Here is an 18,125-nt window from a genome sequence, read left to right as displayed (position 1 = left end):
AGCAGAGAACAGGCAAGGGAACACCTGCAGAAAGTAGAAGAGGTCACTGTTCTTCTGCCCCAGTCGAGAGGAGCTGGCCGGATCCACCACCCATATTGCCACCCTCTTCCAGGACCCTCGAGCCACCTATGCAGGCCATCTCCTGGGCTCCACTCTCCCCTCCACTCCTTTTTAGGAACCAAACCCCTGGTTTGGAGAGCCTGGTAGGTTCCCATAGCAATGGGCCTTTTAGCTGTTTCCACGGCAACCAACACCCAGACCATTTAGTTGCTAGTCAACTGACAGCTGTAAGTGAATCGGATTCAGTTTAGAATCTAGGGATAGGCTGAGGAATTCTCTTCAGAGAAAAAGACACAACCACCCAAAATGACTCAAATCCCTCAAAGACTTTCAGGCAACATCTGTGGAGATCCACAGCCACTTTCTACTTTGGGTCACTCAACCCTGTCTCCCCACAACCCCATTCCCAACACACACACACCCTCGCCTGAGTGTCCCAGGCCTTTAAATAAGGCATACTCCAACCTCTGTTTCCTGTTCTGTCTCTTCCTTGGGAAAAACACTTGTTTAATGTGACTCTCACCTTGGCCACTTTCTTACACAACTCCTTTTTCTGTGCTAATGCTTTTCTTATGTACTGTGACCCTGTCCTTGTACCAACCTATTTAACCATTGCTTTTTGGATTATCTGAAGTGAATGGCTGATCGCAGATCATTTTCTCTTAGTTGACCTCACCTATTTCAAGCCACTCTTCCTATGTCTGGAGGGTGTTCTCAGAGAACAAGCTGTTTTTATCAACCTTTCCAAAGCATAATCAAGATCACTCTGTTTCTTTTCTGAAAGATTTTGTGTTAAAAAAAAAAAATCACTCTGTTCCTTTTAAAAAAAGTCAACTAAGATTTAAAAACCAAACATGCAGGATTTAAAATTACTCCATGCTTGTTGCTTTTTATTAGTATGAAGATTTGAATACCAGTCTTCACATTTAACCTTCTTCCAAACTGGAGATATGAGGTGTTGGGTTCCCTTTATTCTATAAGCAGGGGTGCCCCTCATTATTATTTTAACAATTAGAATCTGGGATTTATCTGTCCTGGAATTCATGTAAGAGCTGGGTCTGAGCCTCCAAGGCCTGCTCCGTGGACTAGAAAAGCATGAAACTGTCATTGGAAAGAGGATGACCTTTTTGATATACCGCAGATTCAGTGCTTCTCAATGTTTTAATGACTCAGGGGGGCGTCTGTGAACTGTCTGTAGAAGACGACCTTTCAAACTAATCCCCCCACGGGAGCCTTACCTAGCTCACGGCTGCAGGCTTCATGTAGCCTTGCGATGGCTGGCAAACAGTCACAAGCTGTTGTGTTCCCCTTTTGCTCTGATGGAAGGGTATAAACTAGCCAAAATACTTTTTAATTTTGATTTCCGAAATATCTACTTATACTCTTTGTCTTTAGTGCTTCCCCACCCTTTTCATTATCACTCCTTACAGGAGCTTTAGTGGACCTTTTAATCCTAATTGAACACCTCATCAAATTTTAATACCACAGATATAATATGTATCTGTTTATGTCTTATCTCTCTATTCCTGCTTTACACATAAAAAGAATAAGATTTTTTTTTGTCCCTAAGAACAAATTTTCACAAAGAATGCAAGGTATAAACAGTATTAAAAGATATACAGTATTAAAACGTTGTTTCAAATTTGAAGAATAAGTGGAGGAAAGAAAAAAATATTTTAGGACTTAGATATGTAAATTATTTCCAAAATAGTTTAACACTCAACTAGTCAGCTGTATCAAAATCAATTCTCCCTGAAGTAGGCACTGTTCCTAGCTAGAGGCAAGTACTCATTTTGCACGCTATTGTGAGTCCTGTCTTCTTTTAACACAAGGGCAGAGGAGTATGCAGGGCAGGTAGTTGTTAGCTTCAAAGGAGCTAAATGGCATGAGAAATCTTCCGGGAATAGGGAGACAGTGGACACATGAGAATTGAGCTTTGCCTCATCCTTCTGAGGAGACATCATCACATCTCAGACTGAACCTGATTCTCCTGCTATTTCTAGACAAAGAACAATGTCTGTTTCCTAGAGTGACAGTTAACATTTACAGAGTATATACTATAGCCAGGGTCACTCTAAGTGTTTTACATGCCTCATCTCATTTAGTCTTCACAGCCCTGTTATTATTAGTCCTATTTAACAGATAAGGAAACTGACACACAGAGTGATGAAGTGATTTCAAGATCACACTGGTAGTCCTGTTAATTGGTGGTACCAGGATTCAACCATAGGCAGTCTGAAGCCAGAGACCCGCACAACAGTTAATGGCCTCAGGAATTCACACAATTCTGATACATCTAGAGTCTGGTATGGGAGACAGGGTGGACTGTTGCTCTAGACTCAATGTGACAGGATACACAAAAGATCTTAGGTAAAAAGTACACTGGTTGACAGGCTCCTGGCATTAACTAGGAAAGCTTGGCTGTTGATAACTGTATTCCTGATCCATCACTGTCCCCTGGTGGTTTTCCTGGGAAACTCACAGGCCAAAGAAATCCAAGGGTCTAGTGAAATTAGTGGGATGAAAAGAACTGGATCAAATCAATTACTTGCCCACAAGCACTTGGTATGAATGTTCCCTCCTTTTGCCCTAACAATGGATGACCTGAGGTCCATGTTACTCAACTCAATTGTGAATGGGGTTGTAATCCCTGTGCCACCTAAGAGCTGACTGCTAGTATACTGACTCAAAATAGGTGGCAGGTGGCAAAATATATGCCCATGATTATACTTGTACTTTAAGAGTAGGAAACTCCAAGATTTAATTAATTTCGCCACTACTTGCTACAACTTCACATTTCATTTTTAAGTTTCTAGGCTTTCTTCACGGCAGAGGGTTCCCAAAAGATCACCACGCCTCATCCTAACCTGTAATCCCTAACCCCTACCTGCCCTCCCCACCAAATTCAGTTCCTTCAACCTTTCAGGCATTATTATTCAACTAGGTGATTTCTACTTTCACTGCTTCTTTCAAGCATGCTTGGTGGTATAAGATTGTGTCAAACAAAGCAAAACAAAGGCATTTTATATAAAATAGAAATGGTCTTACTGGACAAAAAGGAGGAAAAAGAGTTTCTGAAAAAGTCATGTCTTCAGCGCACTCTGGGACCATGGAACTGGGGGTCTGCCTGCCTTGGTTTTAGCAGAACGTACTCTGAAAGGAGCAGGAGGAGACCACAGCCCACATGCAGAAGACAAGACAAACGAGTTTTTATTTATTCAAGGGTACATTTCCAGGTGTAGAAAGAGGCCACAAGTTAATATTGCTAAAAAAAATTTAAACATCTGCTAACCAAGTCTGCATTTAATGAAAACCACCTAAGACAGAAAAAGAGACATGAGACAACCACTGAGAACCAGCCACCCGGAGCTGAGTTTCTGCCACAGAGCACCTCCTCTTCAACGAATCACTGGATACCATTGGAGAGCAAGTCACTGTTGTTGAAGCAGCAGAGCTGGAGGCGCTGTCAAGAGTCAGCAGACTCGTTGGCCAGATGCACCGAACTCAATGAGGCACTTAGAGATGAGAAACCTGTGGATGTAATGTCCCAGCTCAGTGGAAGTGGTTTGGAACCTTTCGTCCACTGTGAGGGCAATAACCCTAGGGCAAGTTATCAGACATTCCCAAGCAACCTCCTTCAGGTCCTGTCTGGCTGGACCTTCCTTATTCCAACAGAAAAAAAAAAACCAATGAAGATAGTTAAATCAGTCCCTACAGTCTCACTCTCTCTTCTTTCCTTTGACCTTTTTTTTACAAAGGATATTACAAAGGCAACAGTTCTGAGTTCTCAGGAAATAGGTCCTTAGATACTTTTAGAGGTTGAGAGGCATAAAACAGCAGTCTTGAAATTCCTTTTATCTTATGGCACTGATTTAGTTTCAGTCTGATTTCTCCTCCACTTCTTTCTTCCCTCCACCCATGCCCTCTCACCCCCAAATAGACTTACGATCTGTACTGGGATTTCCCAGCAGAAGAGACTTTGGTTTTTGTCATCTTGAAGTTGCCACTCCACCACCAATTTTATCTGGAGAAAGAGAAAAATAACTGAGAAAAATGAAATAGGACCTGACCTCTATCCATAATTGGCTTAACTATGAATCCTGGAGGTACAGTAGCAAACTTCCTAACTCCTCATACTTTTTTCTTTTTTTTCTTCTTTTATTATACTTTAAGTTCTAGGGTACATGTGCACAACGTGCAGGTTTGTTACATATGTATACATGTGCCATGTTGGTGTGCTGCACCCATTAACTCGTCATTTACATTAGGTATATCTCTAATGCTGTCCCTCCCCCCACCCCCTCCCCACAATAGGAGCCAGTGTGTGATGCTCCCCTTCTTGTGTCCAAGTGTTCTCATTGTTCAATTCCCACCTATGAGTGAGAACATGCGGTATTTGGTTTCCTGTTCTTGCGATAGTTTGCTGAGAATGATGGTTTCCAGCTGCATCCATGTCCCTACAAAGGACTCGAACTCATCCTTTTTTACTTTTTTTCTTAAATCACGAGGGCTGCTTAGCATGTGGGCACAGTTTATGGCCTTAAGAGAGTGAACTAAGTTATACTTGTGATTTGATGCTAGCAGCACCACATACTAACTTGGTTAATTTATCAAATGTAATTTCTAAAGCATTCTTTTCTCTCTTAGATTAATGGCACATAAATGAAGTGATATGGTTTGGTTATTTGTCCCTTTGAAATTTCATGTTGAAATGTGACCTCCAATGTTGGAGGTGGGCCTAGTGGAGGTATTAGATCATGGAGGAAGATCCCTCATGAATGGCTTAGCACCATCCCCTTGGTGATGAGTGAGTTCTCACTGATTTCACACGAGATCTGGCTGTTTAAAAGAGTCTGGGACCTCCCCCTTCTCTTTCTTGCTCCTGTGCTGGCCATGTGACACGCTGGCTCCCCTTTGCCTTCTGTCATAACAGTAAGCTTCCTGAAGCCTCATCAGAAGCAGGTGCTGGCACTATGCTTCATGTACAGCTTGCCGAACCGTGAGCTGATCAAGCCTCTTTTCAAGTTACCCAGTCTTAGGTATTCCTTTATAACAATACAAATGGACTAACACATGAAGGCTTACATGAATAATTTCACATTTAAGCAATTTCTCATGTATTTGGCAATCTGATCCAGCTTTTTCTCAATGTAACCATGAAGAGCAGAGAGAAAAAAAAATTTAGATTCTTAAGTATAAGGAAACATTCTTGTTAGCTAGAAATGGAAATGTCAAAGTGCAAAGGATGGCCCAGAGAAGTCTGTAGCTGTATGAATAATTTCAAGGATGACAACCTTTTGTAGCAATATACTTTCAGTTAACGCCCTTAATCTGCTTTCTAATAATGTACTTCATCAGAAATCCCTGCCTTGACTTGTTACACTCATATCATGTGAGCAGTCCCTTCCAATTCTTAATAACTCACTCACACTTTGCAGGTCCTTTCTTATATGGACATTGGCTTACTTGTCACTTGTTACTACCTCTCTTTTGTACTGTAATGTTTCTTTGCAATGGAACATGTGAGTGGAAATGATATTTAGGTTCTTGAAACTTGCTTTGTGAGTTTTTCCAGACTAGTATACATTAACTACTGCTTCATTTAGTGCTTAAACAGTTTGAGCTATTTTTCAAATTAAATGTAACTCATTTAACAGACAATAACTACCATATATTAAGTACCTACTATGTATCAGGCTCTGACTAGTCACTGCATACGTAACTGAGGTTCAAACATGCCCATGGTTATATGGATACTCTGCAAATTCATCTACTAATCTGTCCCTGACCTCTAGGGTCTCCAATAGCCCTTAAGCACAGACACCCTATATTTGAGTCTCTTTAGAATGTTCTTTAATTACTTACCTTTCCTAGAAAATAAATGGCCAGATATTGCTCCTGAGTTCTACTTGATTTCCTTTCAAGAAATGCGGCTCTTTTTCTTCATGGAAAAAGGCCATCCCTCCATTTCCTCCATTCTTATCAAGATACAGATCTTTAATGCAGGTCCACTGCAGCAGGATCTACCTTACGAGTGCTTGGTAGAAAAAGAGGTAGGTGCAGCAGGGATGGGTCGGAGGTGAAGGGGGGGATTGGAGGGGAGAAAGGAGAGTGGAAAAAGCTACCTCTCTGCTATGAAGCTAACAAACTACTACTCTCTTCTTTTGTTAAGAGATTAATGGATAAAGCAGGATTTTCTCATGACAATGTTAAGACAACTTGGATCTTTAACTATTTGGTACCTGGCTAAAATCTTTTAATATTGCACAGGCTTTGGAGTTATAAGACCCAGCTAGAAACCTGGGCTGTACTACTTCTTAGTGGAGTGAACTCTGTTCATATTGCATAACTTCAGAGGCTCAAATTTCTTCAGCTAAATAGAGATAAGATCACCTCTACATAGGATGGTCATGAGAACCAAGTGAAATATTGTATATAAAAATGGCATCAGCCACTGCCATGTGGAGCTGAAGCAGGAGCCACAGCTGGGAGGAGGGAGGAGGGAGGAGGGAGGAGGGAGGACGAGGTGCTGGACCAGGGGAGTCGTCAGTATTTAAACAGATCACATCATGGGTGAGTACAAGTTAGTGGTCCTTGGTTCAGGAGGTGTTGGGAAGTCTGCTCTGATGGTTCAGTTTGTTCAGGGAATTTTTGTTGAAAAATATGACCCAATGATAGAAGATTCCTACAGAAAGCAAGTTGAAGTTGATTGCCAACAGTGTATGCTTAAAATCCTAGATACTGCAGGGATAGGGCAATTTACAGCAATGAGGGATTTGTATATGAAGAATGGCCAAGGTTTTGCACTAGTATATTCAGTCCACGTTTGACTTACAGGACCTGAGGGAACAGATTTTACTGGTTAAGGACACAGAAGATGTTCCAATGATTTTGGTTGGCAATAAATGTGATCTGGAAGATGAGTGAGTAGTTGGCAAAGAACAGGGACAGAATTGAGCATGACAGTGATGGAACTGTGCCATTTTAGAATATTCTGCAAAGTCAAAGGTCAATGTTAATGAAATACTTTATGACCTGGTCAGACAGATAAATAGAAAAACACCATTGGAAAAGAAAAGGCCTAAAAAGAAATCATGCCTGCTGCTCTAGGCCCATAGTCAGCAGCAGCTCTTAGCTAGGTTACAAGAATGAAGAACTATTGCCTAATTGGAAAGTGCCAGCATTCCAGACTTCAAAAAATAAATCCGAAGAGGCTTCTCCGGTTTTATACATTATGTGAAGAATTTAGATCTTATATTGGTTTGCACAAGTTCCCTGGAGAAAAAAATTGCTCTGTGTATATCTCTTGGAAAATAAGACATAACAGATGTGAAAATATACTTGACTCCAATATGATTATACAAAAGACCATGGATGCATTTCAAATGTTAGATATTGCTACTATAATCAAATGATTTCATATTGACCTTTTTATCATGATTCCTCCCTATGAAGCACTAAAAAGTTGAACCATCATACTTTGTAATGATATTGATTATGAAATGTCCCTTTTACCTCATTGCAGTAGATAACTTTTTGAGTCATTGACTTCATTTTGTATTTTAAAAATTATGGAATATCCTCTGTCATTATATTCTAATTAAAATTGTACATAATGCTTTGGAAAAAAATGGGTCTTTTATAGGAAAAACACTGGGATAACTGATTTCTATGGCTTTCAAAGCTAAAATATACAATATACTAAACCAACTTTAATATTGCTTCTTGTGTTTTACTGTCAGATTAAATTACAGCTTTTATGTATGATTAAATTTTAGTACATTAAAAAACAAATGGCATCATTAGGTCCAGACTAACCATCAGGTCATAGTGAAAGAATGAAGAGACACAGAGAAAAAGATTTGCCCTACCTCCTGACACCTAACACTCCCACCTATCTCCTTTCCCTCGGGCTTCTGCTTCTTCATCAAAGAGATAAAGGGCCCTTTACCCGCATCTCTGCTTCTTGCCCGCTGCCCTCAGAACTCTAATCCAGTCTCAAGGCCTCCCATGCCCTCAATAATGGTATAACTTACAGAGGGATATTCGCTTTTCACTGGTAGTTTATTCAGGTAGCTATAGGTCTTGTCTTTTTGGATGGGACAGTTAATTCCACTTTTACAACCATCAGGCTCAGGAATGGGAAAGGGAACTGGGACGCCCATCAGGATGCCATGCACCACGGCCTTGCTGCTTTTAGACTGAATATCTAAGAGGAAAAAAGAGAATCAGATGGCGAAGAAAACAACCTATTTTCAAACTCTAAATCAAAAATTCAGAAATAATCCCAAGTAACAGCATTCCTAGGGTCTATTTCTCTTGGCAATGGTGCTTGGTACTAGCACAGTGCAAGCATTCACTCCAAACATAATTATGCAAAACAAAAGCAACCAGCAGAAGTTTTCTTTGCTCTTAACCTCGCTCTTCATGGCCCTTCATAGTTTCTTAGGAGAATCAGAGATACCTAGATAAATAACCTTATCTAACGAGGCAACTGATTTTTGGCAGTAAACTTTCTGTTTGCTATTTATATCAGCTTCTGTCCAAGTATATTGTGTGTCTTAAATGTCATGGTCTGTAACAACAGTGAAAGAGGTAACCCTTTAGTGGGGTAAGATTAGGCTGGATCACGGTAGCTCACACCTGTAATCCCAGCACTTTGGGAGGCTGAGGCAGGTGGATCATCTGAGGTCAGGAGTTTGAGACCAGCCTGGCCAACATGGAGAAACCCTGTCTCTACTAAAAATACAAAAATTAGCCGGGCGTGGTGGCGCACACCTGTCATCCCAGCTACTCAGGAGGCTGAGGCAGGAGAATCACTTGAGCCCAGGAGGCGGAGGTTGCAGTGCGCCAAGATCGCACCACTGCACTCCAGCCTGGGTGACAGAGCAAGACTCTGTCTGAAAAAAAAAAAAGGGAAAGAAATTGGGTAAGATTAGAAAGACATGCATTTCTTGATAAACTTTACCCTCCACATCACAAGCTAGCCAGGAGGAATAAAGTTATTACAAAATTAGGGCAATCAGACTTATGAGTTATTACGGTATTTTGGAGACCCAGAAAATTGGTTCTGTTTCTTTCTGTCTGGGTTGGGGATGACTTGTTCAGAAGGCTTTTTTTTTTTTTAGGTTTGGAGCAATAGAGAGGCCAGGGTATAGTCCAGAGAGGAGACAGGGAGCTAGTACTTAGAGCTGTCTTTAGGCTTATGAACAAAAGATGACAGGAACTTTGAGGTTACTTATTAGACTGTCTAGTCTAGCTTCACAGGATAGAAAATGAGGAAGGAATTCAAGGAACATGCCCTGCTTAGCAATAAAAGATTTTAATTTGTCTAGATTCTTAAAAATCTCAATGTGATGTGGTACAAGAAAGCAACAAGTTCCAATGACATTTCTTGAATATTATTGGAGAAGAAAGCTCAGATTTCTTGGCTGTTTCTTGGGTTCCCAGTGGGTTTCCTAAATCTTAAGGAGGCTGTTAAGTATTAGTTGCACCTTTATTTTCAGGTGGGATGTAGACTTAATAGCTGAAAGGCATTACTGCTTAAAATAACACTTTGGAGGAGTTCCAAAGCTTGAAGAATTGGGGTCCATACTAATACTCTGCAGTCTGTAGCTAAACACAGCTGACATTCCCATCAAAGCCTGCGATGCAATAAGGGCCAAGACAGGACAAGAAAAGTCAAGCTGTCTTCTCTAACCTGTGAACACATGGACATCTCCCTGTTTGCTTAAAGGGAGTCTAGGAGCCATGGACCTTGCATGAGAAGGGTGTCAAAGGGCACAGTGAACCCTAGCTTCGCACAAGGTGCAAAAAGAGTCATAAAATTCATGACTGCCAATTCCCTCCCCTCCATTCCCATGCTCATTCCAACACCTGATATTTATGTTATGCTTTAACATAAATTTGAGGTAAGAGCCACTTTTACGCACTGCTGGTAAAGGTGACATTGACGCTGTAAGACTGTCCTTTGCTCAGTTGGCAGGGCTGGGTGGGGCACGGGCTCACATTCACTTCCTTTATAACTCCATCCACAGAACCTGCAAAAGAAAAATGAATTGGAATAGGAGAAGACGAGAAATAAGCCAGTTAGGCTGCCCACCACCTAATGGGAAGGTGCTCTGCTCTCCCATTTAGGGTCAACTCATTCTCCTCGGACTGTTTCCCAGGATGGAATCTTTAAGAATAATGCCCAGTTAGAAGTCAGAATCTTGATTCACCTTGCAGATAAAATCATAGCCTCTAATTCAGATGATAAGAAACTAGTTGGTTTTTTGACCAAGAGAAAGTTAATATTTGTCAAACTAAATAATATCAAGACCATATCCATAAATGATCATAGCAAAGGGATTAAACTTCAATCAGCGAAATTCCAAACTTTCCTAGAGTCTTGTCTTGCATTCTCAATGGTAAAGGTCACAGTTTAAACTTAAACCTTGAAGATGTTTGCTTCACCCTTCCTTTGGATTAAAATATTCTTATTTTCCCTTTCTTTTTCTAGCATATAGATTAGCAAGTACATTTGATGAAAGTTGTTCACTACAGGAAAAACTGCATTTTTTTTCTTTTTTTTGAGATGGAGTCTTGCTCTGTCACCAGACTGGAATGCAGTGGCACAATCTCAGCTCACTGTACCCTCTGCCCCCCGGGTTCAAACCATTCCCTGCCTCAGCCTCCTGAGCAGCTGGGACTACAGGCATGTGCCACCAGGCCTGGATAATTTTTTGTATTTTAGTAGAGACGGGGGTTTCACCATGTTGGCCAGGATGGTCTTGATCTCCTGACCTCGTGATAAGCCTGCCTTGGCCTCCCAAAGTGCTGGGATTACAGGTGTGAGCCACCGTGCTCTGCCTATTTTTTTTTTTTTTTTTTTGGTTTGGTTTGTTTTTTTGTTCTTTTTTTTGAGACAGGGTCTCACTCTGTCACCCAGGCTGGATGCAATGGCATGATCTCAGCTCACTGCAGCCTCAACCTTCCCAGGCTCAAGTGATCCTCCTACCTCATCCTCCTGAGCAGCTGGAACAATAGGCATGCACCACCACACCCGGCTAATTTTTGTGTTTTGTAGAGACAGGGTTTCACCATGTTGCCCAGGCTGGTCTCAAACTCCTGGGCTCAAGCAATTTGCCCACTTTGGCCTCCCAAAGTCCTGGGATTACAGGCATGAGCCACCGCACACAGCCAAAATGGTACTTTATGCAGAAACAGCTAGAAAGCAAATGTAGAGCCTGAAACTCCAAGGAGGAAGATCAGAAAATGAATTACACCATCTTTCTACCCCAAGTTCTACATGAACAAACACTGATTGAGGAAGTCTGTTATTATTGCTTGGAAAGTCTGCCAGATCCCAGAACAGACTGAACCTTTCTTGAATCTGGTTTAAAGAGTTTTTAGTTCCTGAATCATTCATTTTTGGACCCTATGGAAATTGTACCTTGAGTAGCAAGGATGAAGGAAAGCAGAGGCATCTAAAGAAAACATCTCACAACAATGGGATTTATCATCCTTGTTTTAGGGGTTAGAAACCAGAAGAGCAAAGATTACTGAGACTTGTCCAAGGTCACATTGCCTGGAAGGGGCAGATTCAAGACTCAATGGGTGGACGTGACTTGGAAGCCCTTGTCACCTGAACCTGAAGGAAGCTTTAAATATGTAGCCATGGTGACGAATGGAAGGACACCCCAAGGAAATTCGCATCTGATAACTACTTGAGGACTCTGGATGAAGGTCCAGCTCAAACTCAACTTTTCAGGTTTCTTAATTCAGCATCACCTTTTTGCCCCTCACCATGATTCTCTTTCTATCGTAGAGGTTCAACCCCTATATTCTATGTGATTTTCAGTGATGAAGTACCTTCTATCCACATTTTGTACCCTTTCTCCTAAACTCCTGGTAAATCCTTTGCCCAGTATTTTGTCTTCTTGGAATCCCTTCATTCTTTCACCCCAACTTGACTTCCTAGAGAAACAAGCAGTACTATTAAAGGTATAGGTAAAACAATAAAAAGTATCAGAATATCAGTCTTGACTTTTAAAATTAGGCTAATTCAAGGCTGGGCATGGTGGCTCATGCCTGTAATCCCAGCACTTTGGGAGGCTGAGGCAGGAGGATCACAAGGTTAGGAGTTCGAGACCAGCCTGACCAACAGTGAAACCTCGTCTCTAATAAAAATACAAAAATTAACCAGGTGTGGTGGTGTGCCCCTGTAGTCCCAGCTACTCAGGAGGCTGAGGCAGGAGAATCGCTTGAACCTGGGAGGCGGAGGTTGCAGTGAGTCGAGATTGTGCCACTGCACTCCAGCCTGGGTGACAGAGCAAGACTCCATCTCAAAAAATAAAATAAAATAAGACTGATTCCAGAAGCCTACTCACTTCCAAGTAAGCGGACTATGGAATTTAAGAGGAACTACTACTTAACACTGAACAGAGGAGTGACCCTAAACAGAAGAGCCACCTACCATCTCTGAACTAGGAATGACCCTTAAGAGAGGAACCACCTCCCACTTCTGAATTGGGAACTGTACCATTTTCACTGCACTTCTGCAGTTTCTTCAATGATTTAGTCCTGTTCTTTAAGGCCCACTTATGAGTCATGAAATATTTTGGCTCCAAAAACAACATGAAGTACCTTAAATCTTGACTAAGGTTGTTAAGATCTGGATTTTTTCCAAGAATCAAGGGGATGAAGAGGAGTACAGAGGTTAAGGTCTTTATAGTTTCAATACAAGCTTAGGCACAAGTTAAACTTAACTCCAAATAGCACTGACTCACACAGCCAAGATGGCAGAAGTGCCAGCTGCATTAAAGAAGAATACTGCTACCTGAGTCTGGGTTTCATTTCCTCTGAAATATTAACTTGGCCTAGGTCTATATAGCTGCTGGGAATGATATACTTGCAAATACTGCATATGTTGAAAACATAAGGGTGAGACGTAAGAAGGTACTAGAAAGAGTCAGATATAGGATTTATCCCTGGAAATCCTCAAAACAAATAGAAGTTTTTCAAAATTAAAAAGTTTAAAAAAAGAAATAGGATTCATCTGACTTGCCCATGTTGTTTCTAAGTAGTTTCAAAAACTGATTTTAAGCACACATCTGCAATCTACAGATGTATACTCGATTTTGGGAACCTGTGTTCTTAAAATAAGAGAGAGAGAGTGTGTGTGTGTGTGTGTGTGTGTGTTTTAATCTCAGTCTAACCAAGGACAAAAGTACTTGTATACAATAAATGCTTGACCAAAAAAGGTTTAAATAGTCTTTAAAAATTGCATTTCCTCCTGCCCCAGAGACTTGGCAGTTGAATGGGAGGGCATGCAAGTGAACTGCCTGGTAATGGTGCCTGTAACAGGGTAAGTTAAGTTCTGCCATTCAGCCATCATTGCTGAGAGGCAGACTCTGATGCCTGGGTTTGAAATCTCACTATCTCTGCTACTCACTGTATAGCCTCAAGGCAAGATACTTAACCTCTCTAGGGATAATAGAGTAGCTAAGCTAACACAAGTATAGATCTTAGGTAAGTGTTTGGAACATAGTGATACATATATTTACTATTATTATCATATCTGGATTTAGTTCATGAGTTTAATCTAGAATAGCTGCTCCTGGGTAGGTTAGCAAGTTCCCTTCTGACAGAAAAGCTGGGCCTCTCACCTCAAATATACTTCATGGATAGAAATTATGTTTCTAGACAATAGGATGGACTCTTTCTGTCTCAAAAGTAGAATGCATGAAGACAGAGGCAAACTGCAGGTTGAGAGTACATTATCTGCTATGCAGTCAGTCACCAGATTAGCTCAATACTATAAAAGTATGATATGAACTGAGAAATCTAAGTAGATGTTCTTTGCTGCCTGTACCTGCCCTTGGGTGGAACAGTCTCTTTAACGCTATCATCACATTGACCAACACTGCTCCAGTTAGGTTGGTAAATAGTACCTTGCAGTCCTTTACCCCTCAGCTTGCTTCTCCATCATAGCAAAGTTCTCAAACTGCACACATTATTAAGCATCCGAAGCAGTTGGAGAAGCACTCTCTTCCACTCCAACCCATTTTCGGTGAATAGGGGGAAAAAAAAATCCTGAACTTCAATCAACACTCTATTGAAAATCAATGTTAATGTTACGATTTTCAATGTCCAGCTTCCACCTGCTTCTTTCAAGGCTGAGTCACATAATCTAGTAGGAAGTAAGTAAAGGGTAGTACTTATAGCTCTTTCATCCAGTTTTCTGATGACAAGAGGTTCTCAGACTTCCAGTATCAATAGAAGAAACTCCTCAGTTCTAACCAGCAAACATTACAAAACTAGTTTGCTTGGCCCCCTTTCTCACTTGAGGAAATTCCACGCCAGGCAAGGTGGGTGTAGAGTGGAACACAAACCTTTTGATGTGGGCACTGAAGTCTTTATATCATATTTCCCAATTCAAAAGTAAATTAAAAATCTGTAACTGAAACCCTTCTTCCCTTTAAAAACTTCTTCCCATAGGTGTACTCCTGAAGGGGTGGCCTGCCACTCTACACCTGTGGGCGTTTCTTGTTAGGTGGAAAGAGACTTGAGAAAAGAAATGAGACACGGAGAAGGTCAGCAGTAAGACATGTGAATAAAGATCTCTGTGACATAAGTTTAAGGAAAAGTGCTGTGCCTTGATATGCATATGTAAACATCTCCATAAACCTTTTTAGTGCATAAAGAGCAGCATTGCGCTAGCAAGTCCCACCTTTCGCCTTAAGGCGGTTTTCTCCTTTCTCACTAAACAGAACGTGGATTTTACCCCGAGATGTTCCATTGCCCAGGGACGGGCAGGAGACAGATGCTTTTCTCTATCTCAACTGCCAAGAGGCCTTCTTTCCTCTTATACTAGTGCTCCTCAGCACAGACCCTTCACGGGTGTCAGGCTAGGGGACGATCAGGTCTTTCCCTTCCCATGAGGTCATATTTCAGACTATCACATGAGGAGAAACCTTGGACAATACCTAGCTTTCCTAGGCAGAGGTCCCTTTGGCAGTGTACGTGTCCCTGGGTACTTGAGATTAAGAGAATGGTGACGACTTTTAACCAGCAAGCTGCCTTCAGGCACCTTTTTAACAAACCACACCCTGCACAGCCCAAAATTCTTTAAACCTTGAGTCACCACAGCACATGTCTCTTGCAAGGACAAGGTTGGGGGTAGGGTCACAGATTAACAGCATCTCAAATACAGAACAAGATGGAGTCTCTTATGTCTACTTCTTTCTATATAGACACAGTAACGGTCTGATGTCTTTCTTTTCCCCACATACTCCTGCTTTTTCAAATGAGTAGAATAATTTCTGGATTTATTTCCCTTCTTTTTTTGGAAACCCAAAGTGGCTCACAAAGACCCACTGTTTCCTACCACTTACTGAGTGTGAGATTTTGGGCAAGTTACTCTATGTGCTTAACTTTCCTCATCTGTAAGACAGCTTGTGAGGATGGAATGAGTTATTTTATTTTATTTTATTGAGACAGAGTCTCGCTCTGTCGCCAGGCTGGAGTGCAGTGGCATCATCTTGGCTCACTGGAACCTCCACCTCCCGGGTTCAAGCGATTCTCCTGCCTCAGCCTCTGGAGTAGCTGGGACTACAGGTGCACGCTACCACACCCAGCTAATTTTTGTATTTTTAGTAGAGATGGGGTTTCACCATGTTGGCCAGGATGCTCTCGATCTCTTGACCTCATGATCCGTCCGCCTCGGCCTCCCAAAGTGTTGGGATTACAGGCGTGAGCCACCATGCCTGGCTGGAATGAATTATTAAAATTAATAGTGTCTTCATCCAAACGCAGGCTACTAAGTTTAATGGAGGGAAAGGCAGTAATTTGAAGCAATAATAGCTTTCAAGTGCCAGTCTCCTAAATCAATGGAATAGCATTTAAGTGTTAATCAGCCAGCAGTCTAATCCTTAATCAATCCTGTCCCCTAATCCTCAACTTTGCTTTTGTCAACATGAATTTTTATGACATAGGGGAAAAAGTATTCCATCTATGTTTTCAACACATTTCATTGAGCAGTTACTATTACCTGGGCACTGGATGTAAAGCAGCACACTTATGAAACCACCCTTGCAAAAATCCTTAGGCAATTATGTCAGTGAAAGAGATGAGAACTCACCTATCCCATCTTCCTTCTAACCTCTAAACTGTTCATTCCTGGGTGTAGGCTGAACTAGTCTTGGAGAGGAATTTATAATTTAAACTCTGAAACGAAATGGATAATAGCCCTTTCCTGAAAAACCCCTTCTTGCCTGGGGAGCAGTCTGCCTTTGTAGGACTAACAAATCAGCTACGAGTTTAGATATCACAGTTTAGGGGCCACGCAGCCTCTGGCTGCAAGAGTCTGAACCTCCCCAAATTGCTCATGGTAATAGTATCACTATTGTAAAACCTAAGGTCAGTAGCTTGAGATATTCTGCAGATCCTGCATTCCGATGCAGCAAATGACACCACCCAGAGGTCAGCAAGAACTCACTTCGACCCCCTATGATTTTATCTTCAATCTGACCAATCAGCACTCCCCACTTTCCGAGCCCATACCAGCCAAATTATCCTTAAAAACTCTGATCCCCGAGTGCTGGAAACTGATTTGAGTAACAATAAAACCCAGATCTGAATGCTGGGAGACTGATTTGAGTAACAATAAAACCCCGGTCTCCCGCACAGCCAGCTCTGCGTGAAATACTCTTTTCGCCATTGCAAATCCCATCTTGATAAATCCGCTCTGTCTAGGCAGTGGGCAAGGTGAACCCATTGGGCGGTTACACTTAACTCTAGTTCCCTATTCTGCTGCGTGACTTTAGGTAGGCTACCCAACATCCCTGGAATTCAATGATTGATTATACGATCTCCGTGCTTCCTTTCCACTCACAGATCTTACAAAATCAGTTTCATGCCTCTTTCATTGACAGTTGTATCCCTCTACCTCCACCTCTGAACAAATTTGCTCGAGTTCTGTTCCGACAATTCTATAGACTCGACTCAATGAAGGCACTCAGAATTTCCACCACCTGTTGTATTTTCCAACAAAGATTGCAACCACAGCGGCGAGAGGGAGTTATGTGTCACAAGCTGTGGTTAGAGACACAATGAGATTTATACAAGAAAAAACTGATTAAGAATCACAAGATACCAAAGCCCAAAGGAAGTCCTATTTGTAACAATAAATGATGAAAAAGGGGAATTGACTTTTGACTTGTCAGCAAAAAGTAAATTAAAAGTAAAGCAAAGGGAGGTGGAAGGGGGAGGGCGGGATTCCAAGATAAAGCATAAATAAAAAGAAGTTCTGTGCTCCACCCCTCCACCAGCGCTGGATACAGCCCTTCTGTTGTCAGCCCTACAAACTTTAGGAAACTTCAGCAAAAGGCCCACCTCCTGGAGTTCCCAGGAACCCCAAAACATGCGTTCTAAGAAAAAGACAAAGTTGTGTGCGATCGGGTTTCCTGGAGGCCGGCGCCTTCTCCCCGACCCAGCCCACTCCAGTTAGGGTCCAAGGCTCAGCCTGGCCGCCCGAGGGATCCGCCCAGCCCAGCCCCAGGGGTCTCAGCGCGGGGATCCGGCGGGGGCTTCCGCAGAGGGCGCGGGAACCTTGGGCGGGCCTCGGGCTCACCGCAGTCCTTGAACTGCACGGGTTCGGCCTGGGCGGCGGTGCTGAGCGCCAGGAGCAGGAATGTAGCAGCCAGGAAACGCATCGTGGATAACGAAGTTCCAAGCTCTGGAAAGAAGCGGCGGCCGCCCGCGGTCACAAGACAAACCTGTGGGGGCGGGCCCGGGGAGGAGCCCAGTCAGGCGACCTGTCACCAGTAACCACGGCCGAGGCCCGCCCGCGCCCCGCCCTCGGCTCCGGGAGCCAACTCCAGCCCTCTCGGGCCCAGAAGCCTGCAGTCTCCGCCCATGCCGTCCCCTCAGAGGCCTGACCCGCCCAGACCCACCTCCGCCCCGCCCCACCTTACTCCTCCTCGCCCCGTTCCTTCCCTTTAGAGCACCTCCCCGGCTTCATGGGTGCGCCCCCGCGGCTGCCGTCAGGAGCATTTCTAGCCAATCAGGCACCTTCTCCTCCC

The 18,125-nt window shown here is 42.6% G+C and overlaps 1 protein-coding gene and 1 pseudogene across 2 annotated transcripts; one reads left to right on the top strand and one right to left on the bottom strand.

Annotated features, from left to right (window-relative positions):
* Window positions 1-3,245: 3,245 nt before the first annotated feature.
* On the bottom strand, window positions 3,246-18,074 carry NPC2 (NPC intracellular cholesterol transporter 2). Of its 2 annotated transcripts, XM_017961368.3 has the most exons (6): window positions 18,013-18,027; window positions 17,675-17,819; window positions 9,993-10,100; window positions 8,097-8,269; window positions 4,007-4,084; window positions 3,246-3,591 (listed from the first exon to the last, which is right to left on the bottom strand). In XM_017961368.3, the coding sequence occupies exons 2-6, from the start codon at window positions 17,754-17,756 to the stop codon at window positions 3,577-3,579; spliced, it is 456 nt and encodes a 151-aa protein (XP_017816857.1). In that variant the 5' UTR covers window positions 17,757-17,819; window positions 18,013-18,027; the 3' UTR covers window positions 3,246-3,576. The 2 variants fall into 2 exon arrangements, with proteins under 2 accessions (XP_017816857.1, XP_031523843.1); XM_031667983.1 differs by lacking the exon at window positions 3,246-3,591 and having other exon boundaries at window positions 3,905-4,084; window positions 18,013-18,074.
* Window positions 6,630-7,170, top strand: LOC116275701 (annotated as a pseudogene).
* Window positions 18,075-18,125: the final 51 nt, after the last annotated feature.

Source organism: Papio anubis, chromosome 7 (assembly GCF_008728515.1).
Source record: "Papio anubis isolate 15944 chromosome 7, Panubis1.0, whole genome shotgun sequence".
NCBI lineage: Eukaryota > Metazoa > Chordata > Mammalia > Primates > Cercopithecidae > Papio > Papio anubis.
Note: the sequence above shows the minus strand (reverse complement) of the source record. Positions and strands in the feature narration are given on the sequence as shown.

What these genes read in the sequence shown, in the direction of transcription:
- NPC2 (XM_031667983.1), bottom strand. Translation starts at nt 17,756, where the DNA reads ATGCGTTTCCTGGCTGCTACATTCCTGCTCCTGGCGCTCAGCACCGCC. An exon ending in CGTGCAGTTCAAGGACTGCG is followed by an intron (nt 10,101 to 17,674) that starts GTGAGCCCGAGG and finishes TTTCTTTTGCAG; the next exon opens with GTTCTGTGGATGGAGTTATA. An exon ending in TGAAAAGCGAATATCCCTCT is followed by an intron (nt 4,085 to 8,096) that starts GTAAGTTATACC and finishes CTCTTTCTCCAG; the next exon opens with ATAAAATTGGTGGTGGAGTG.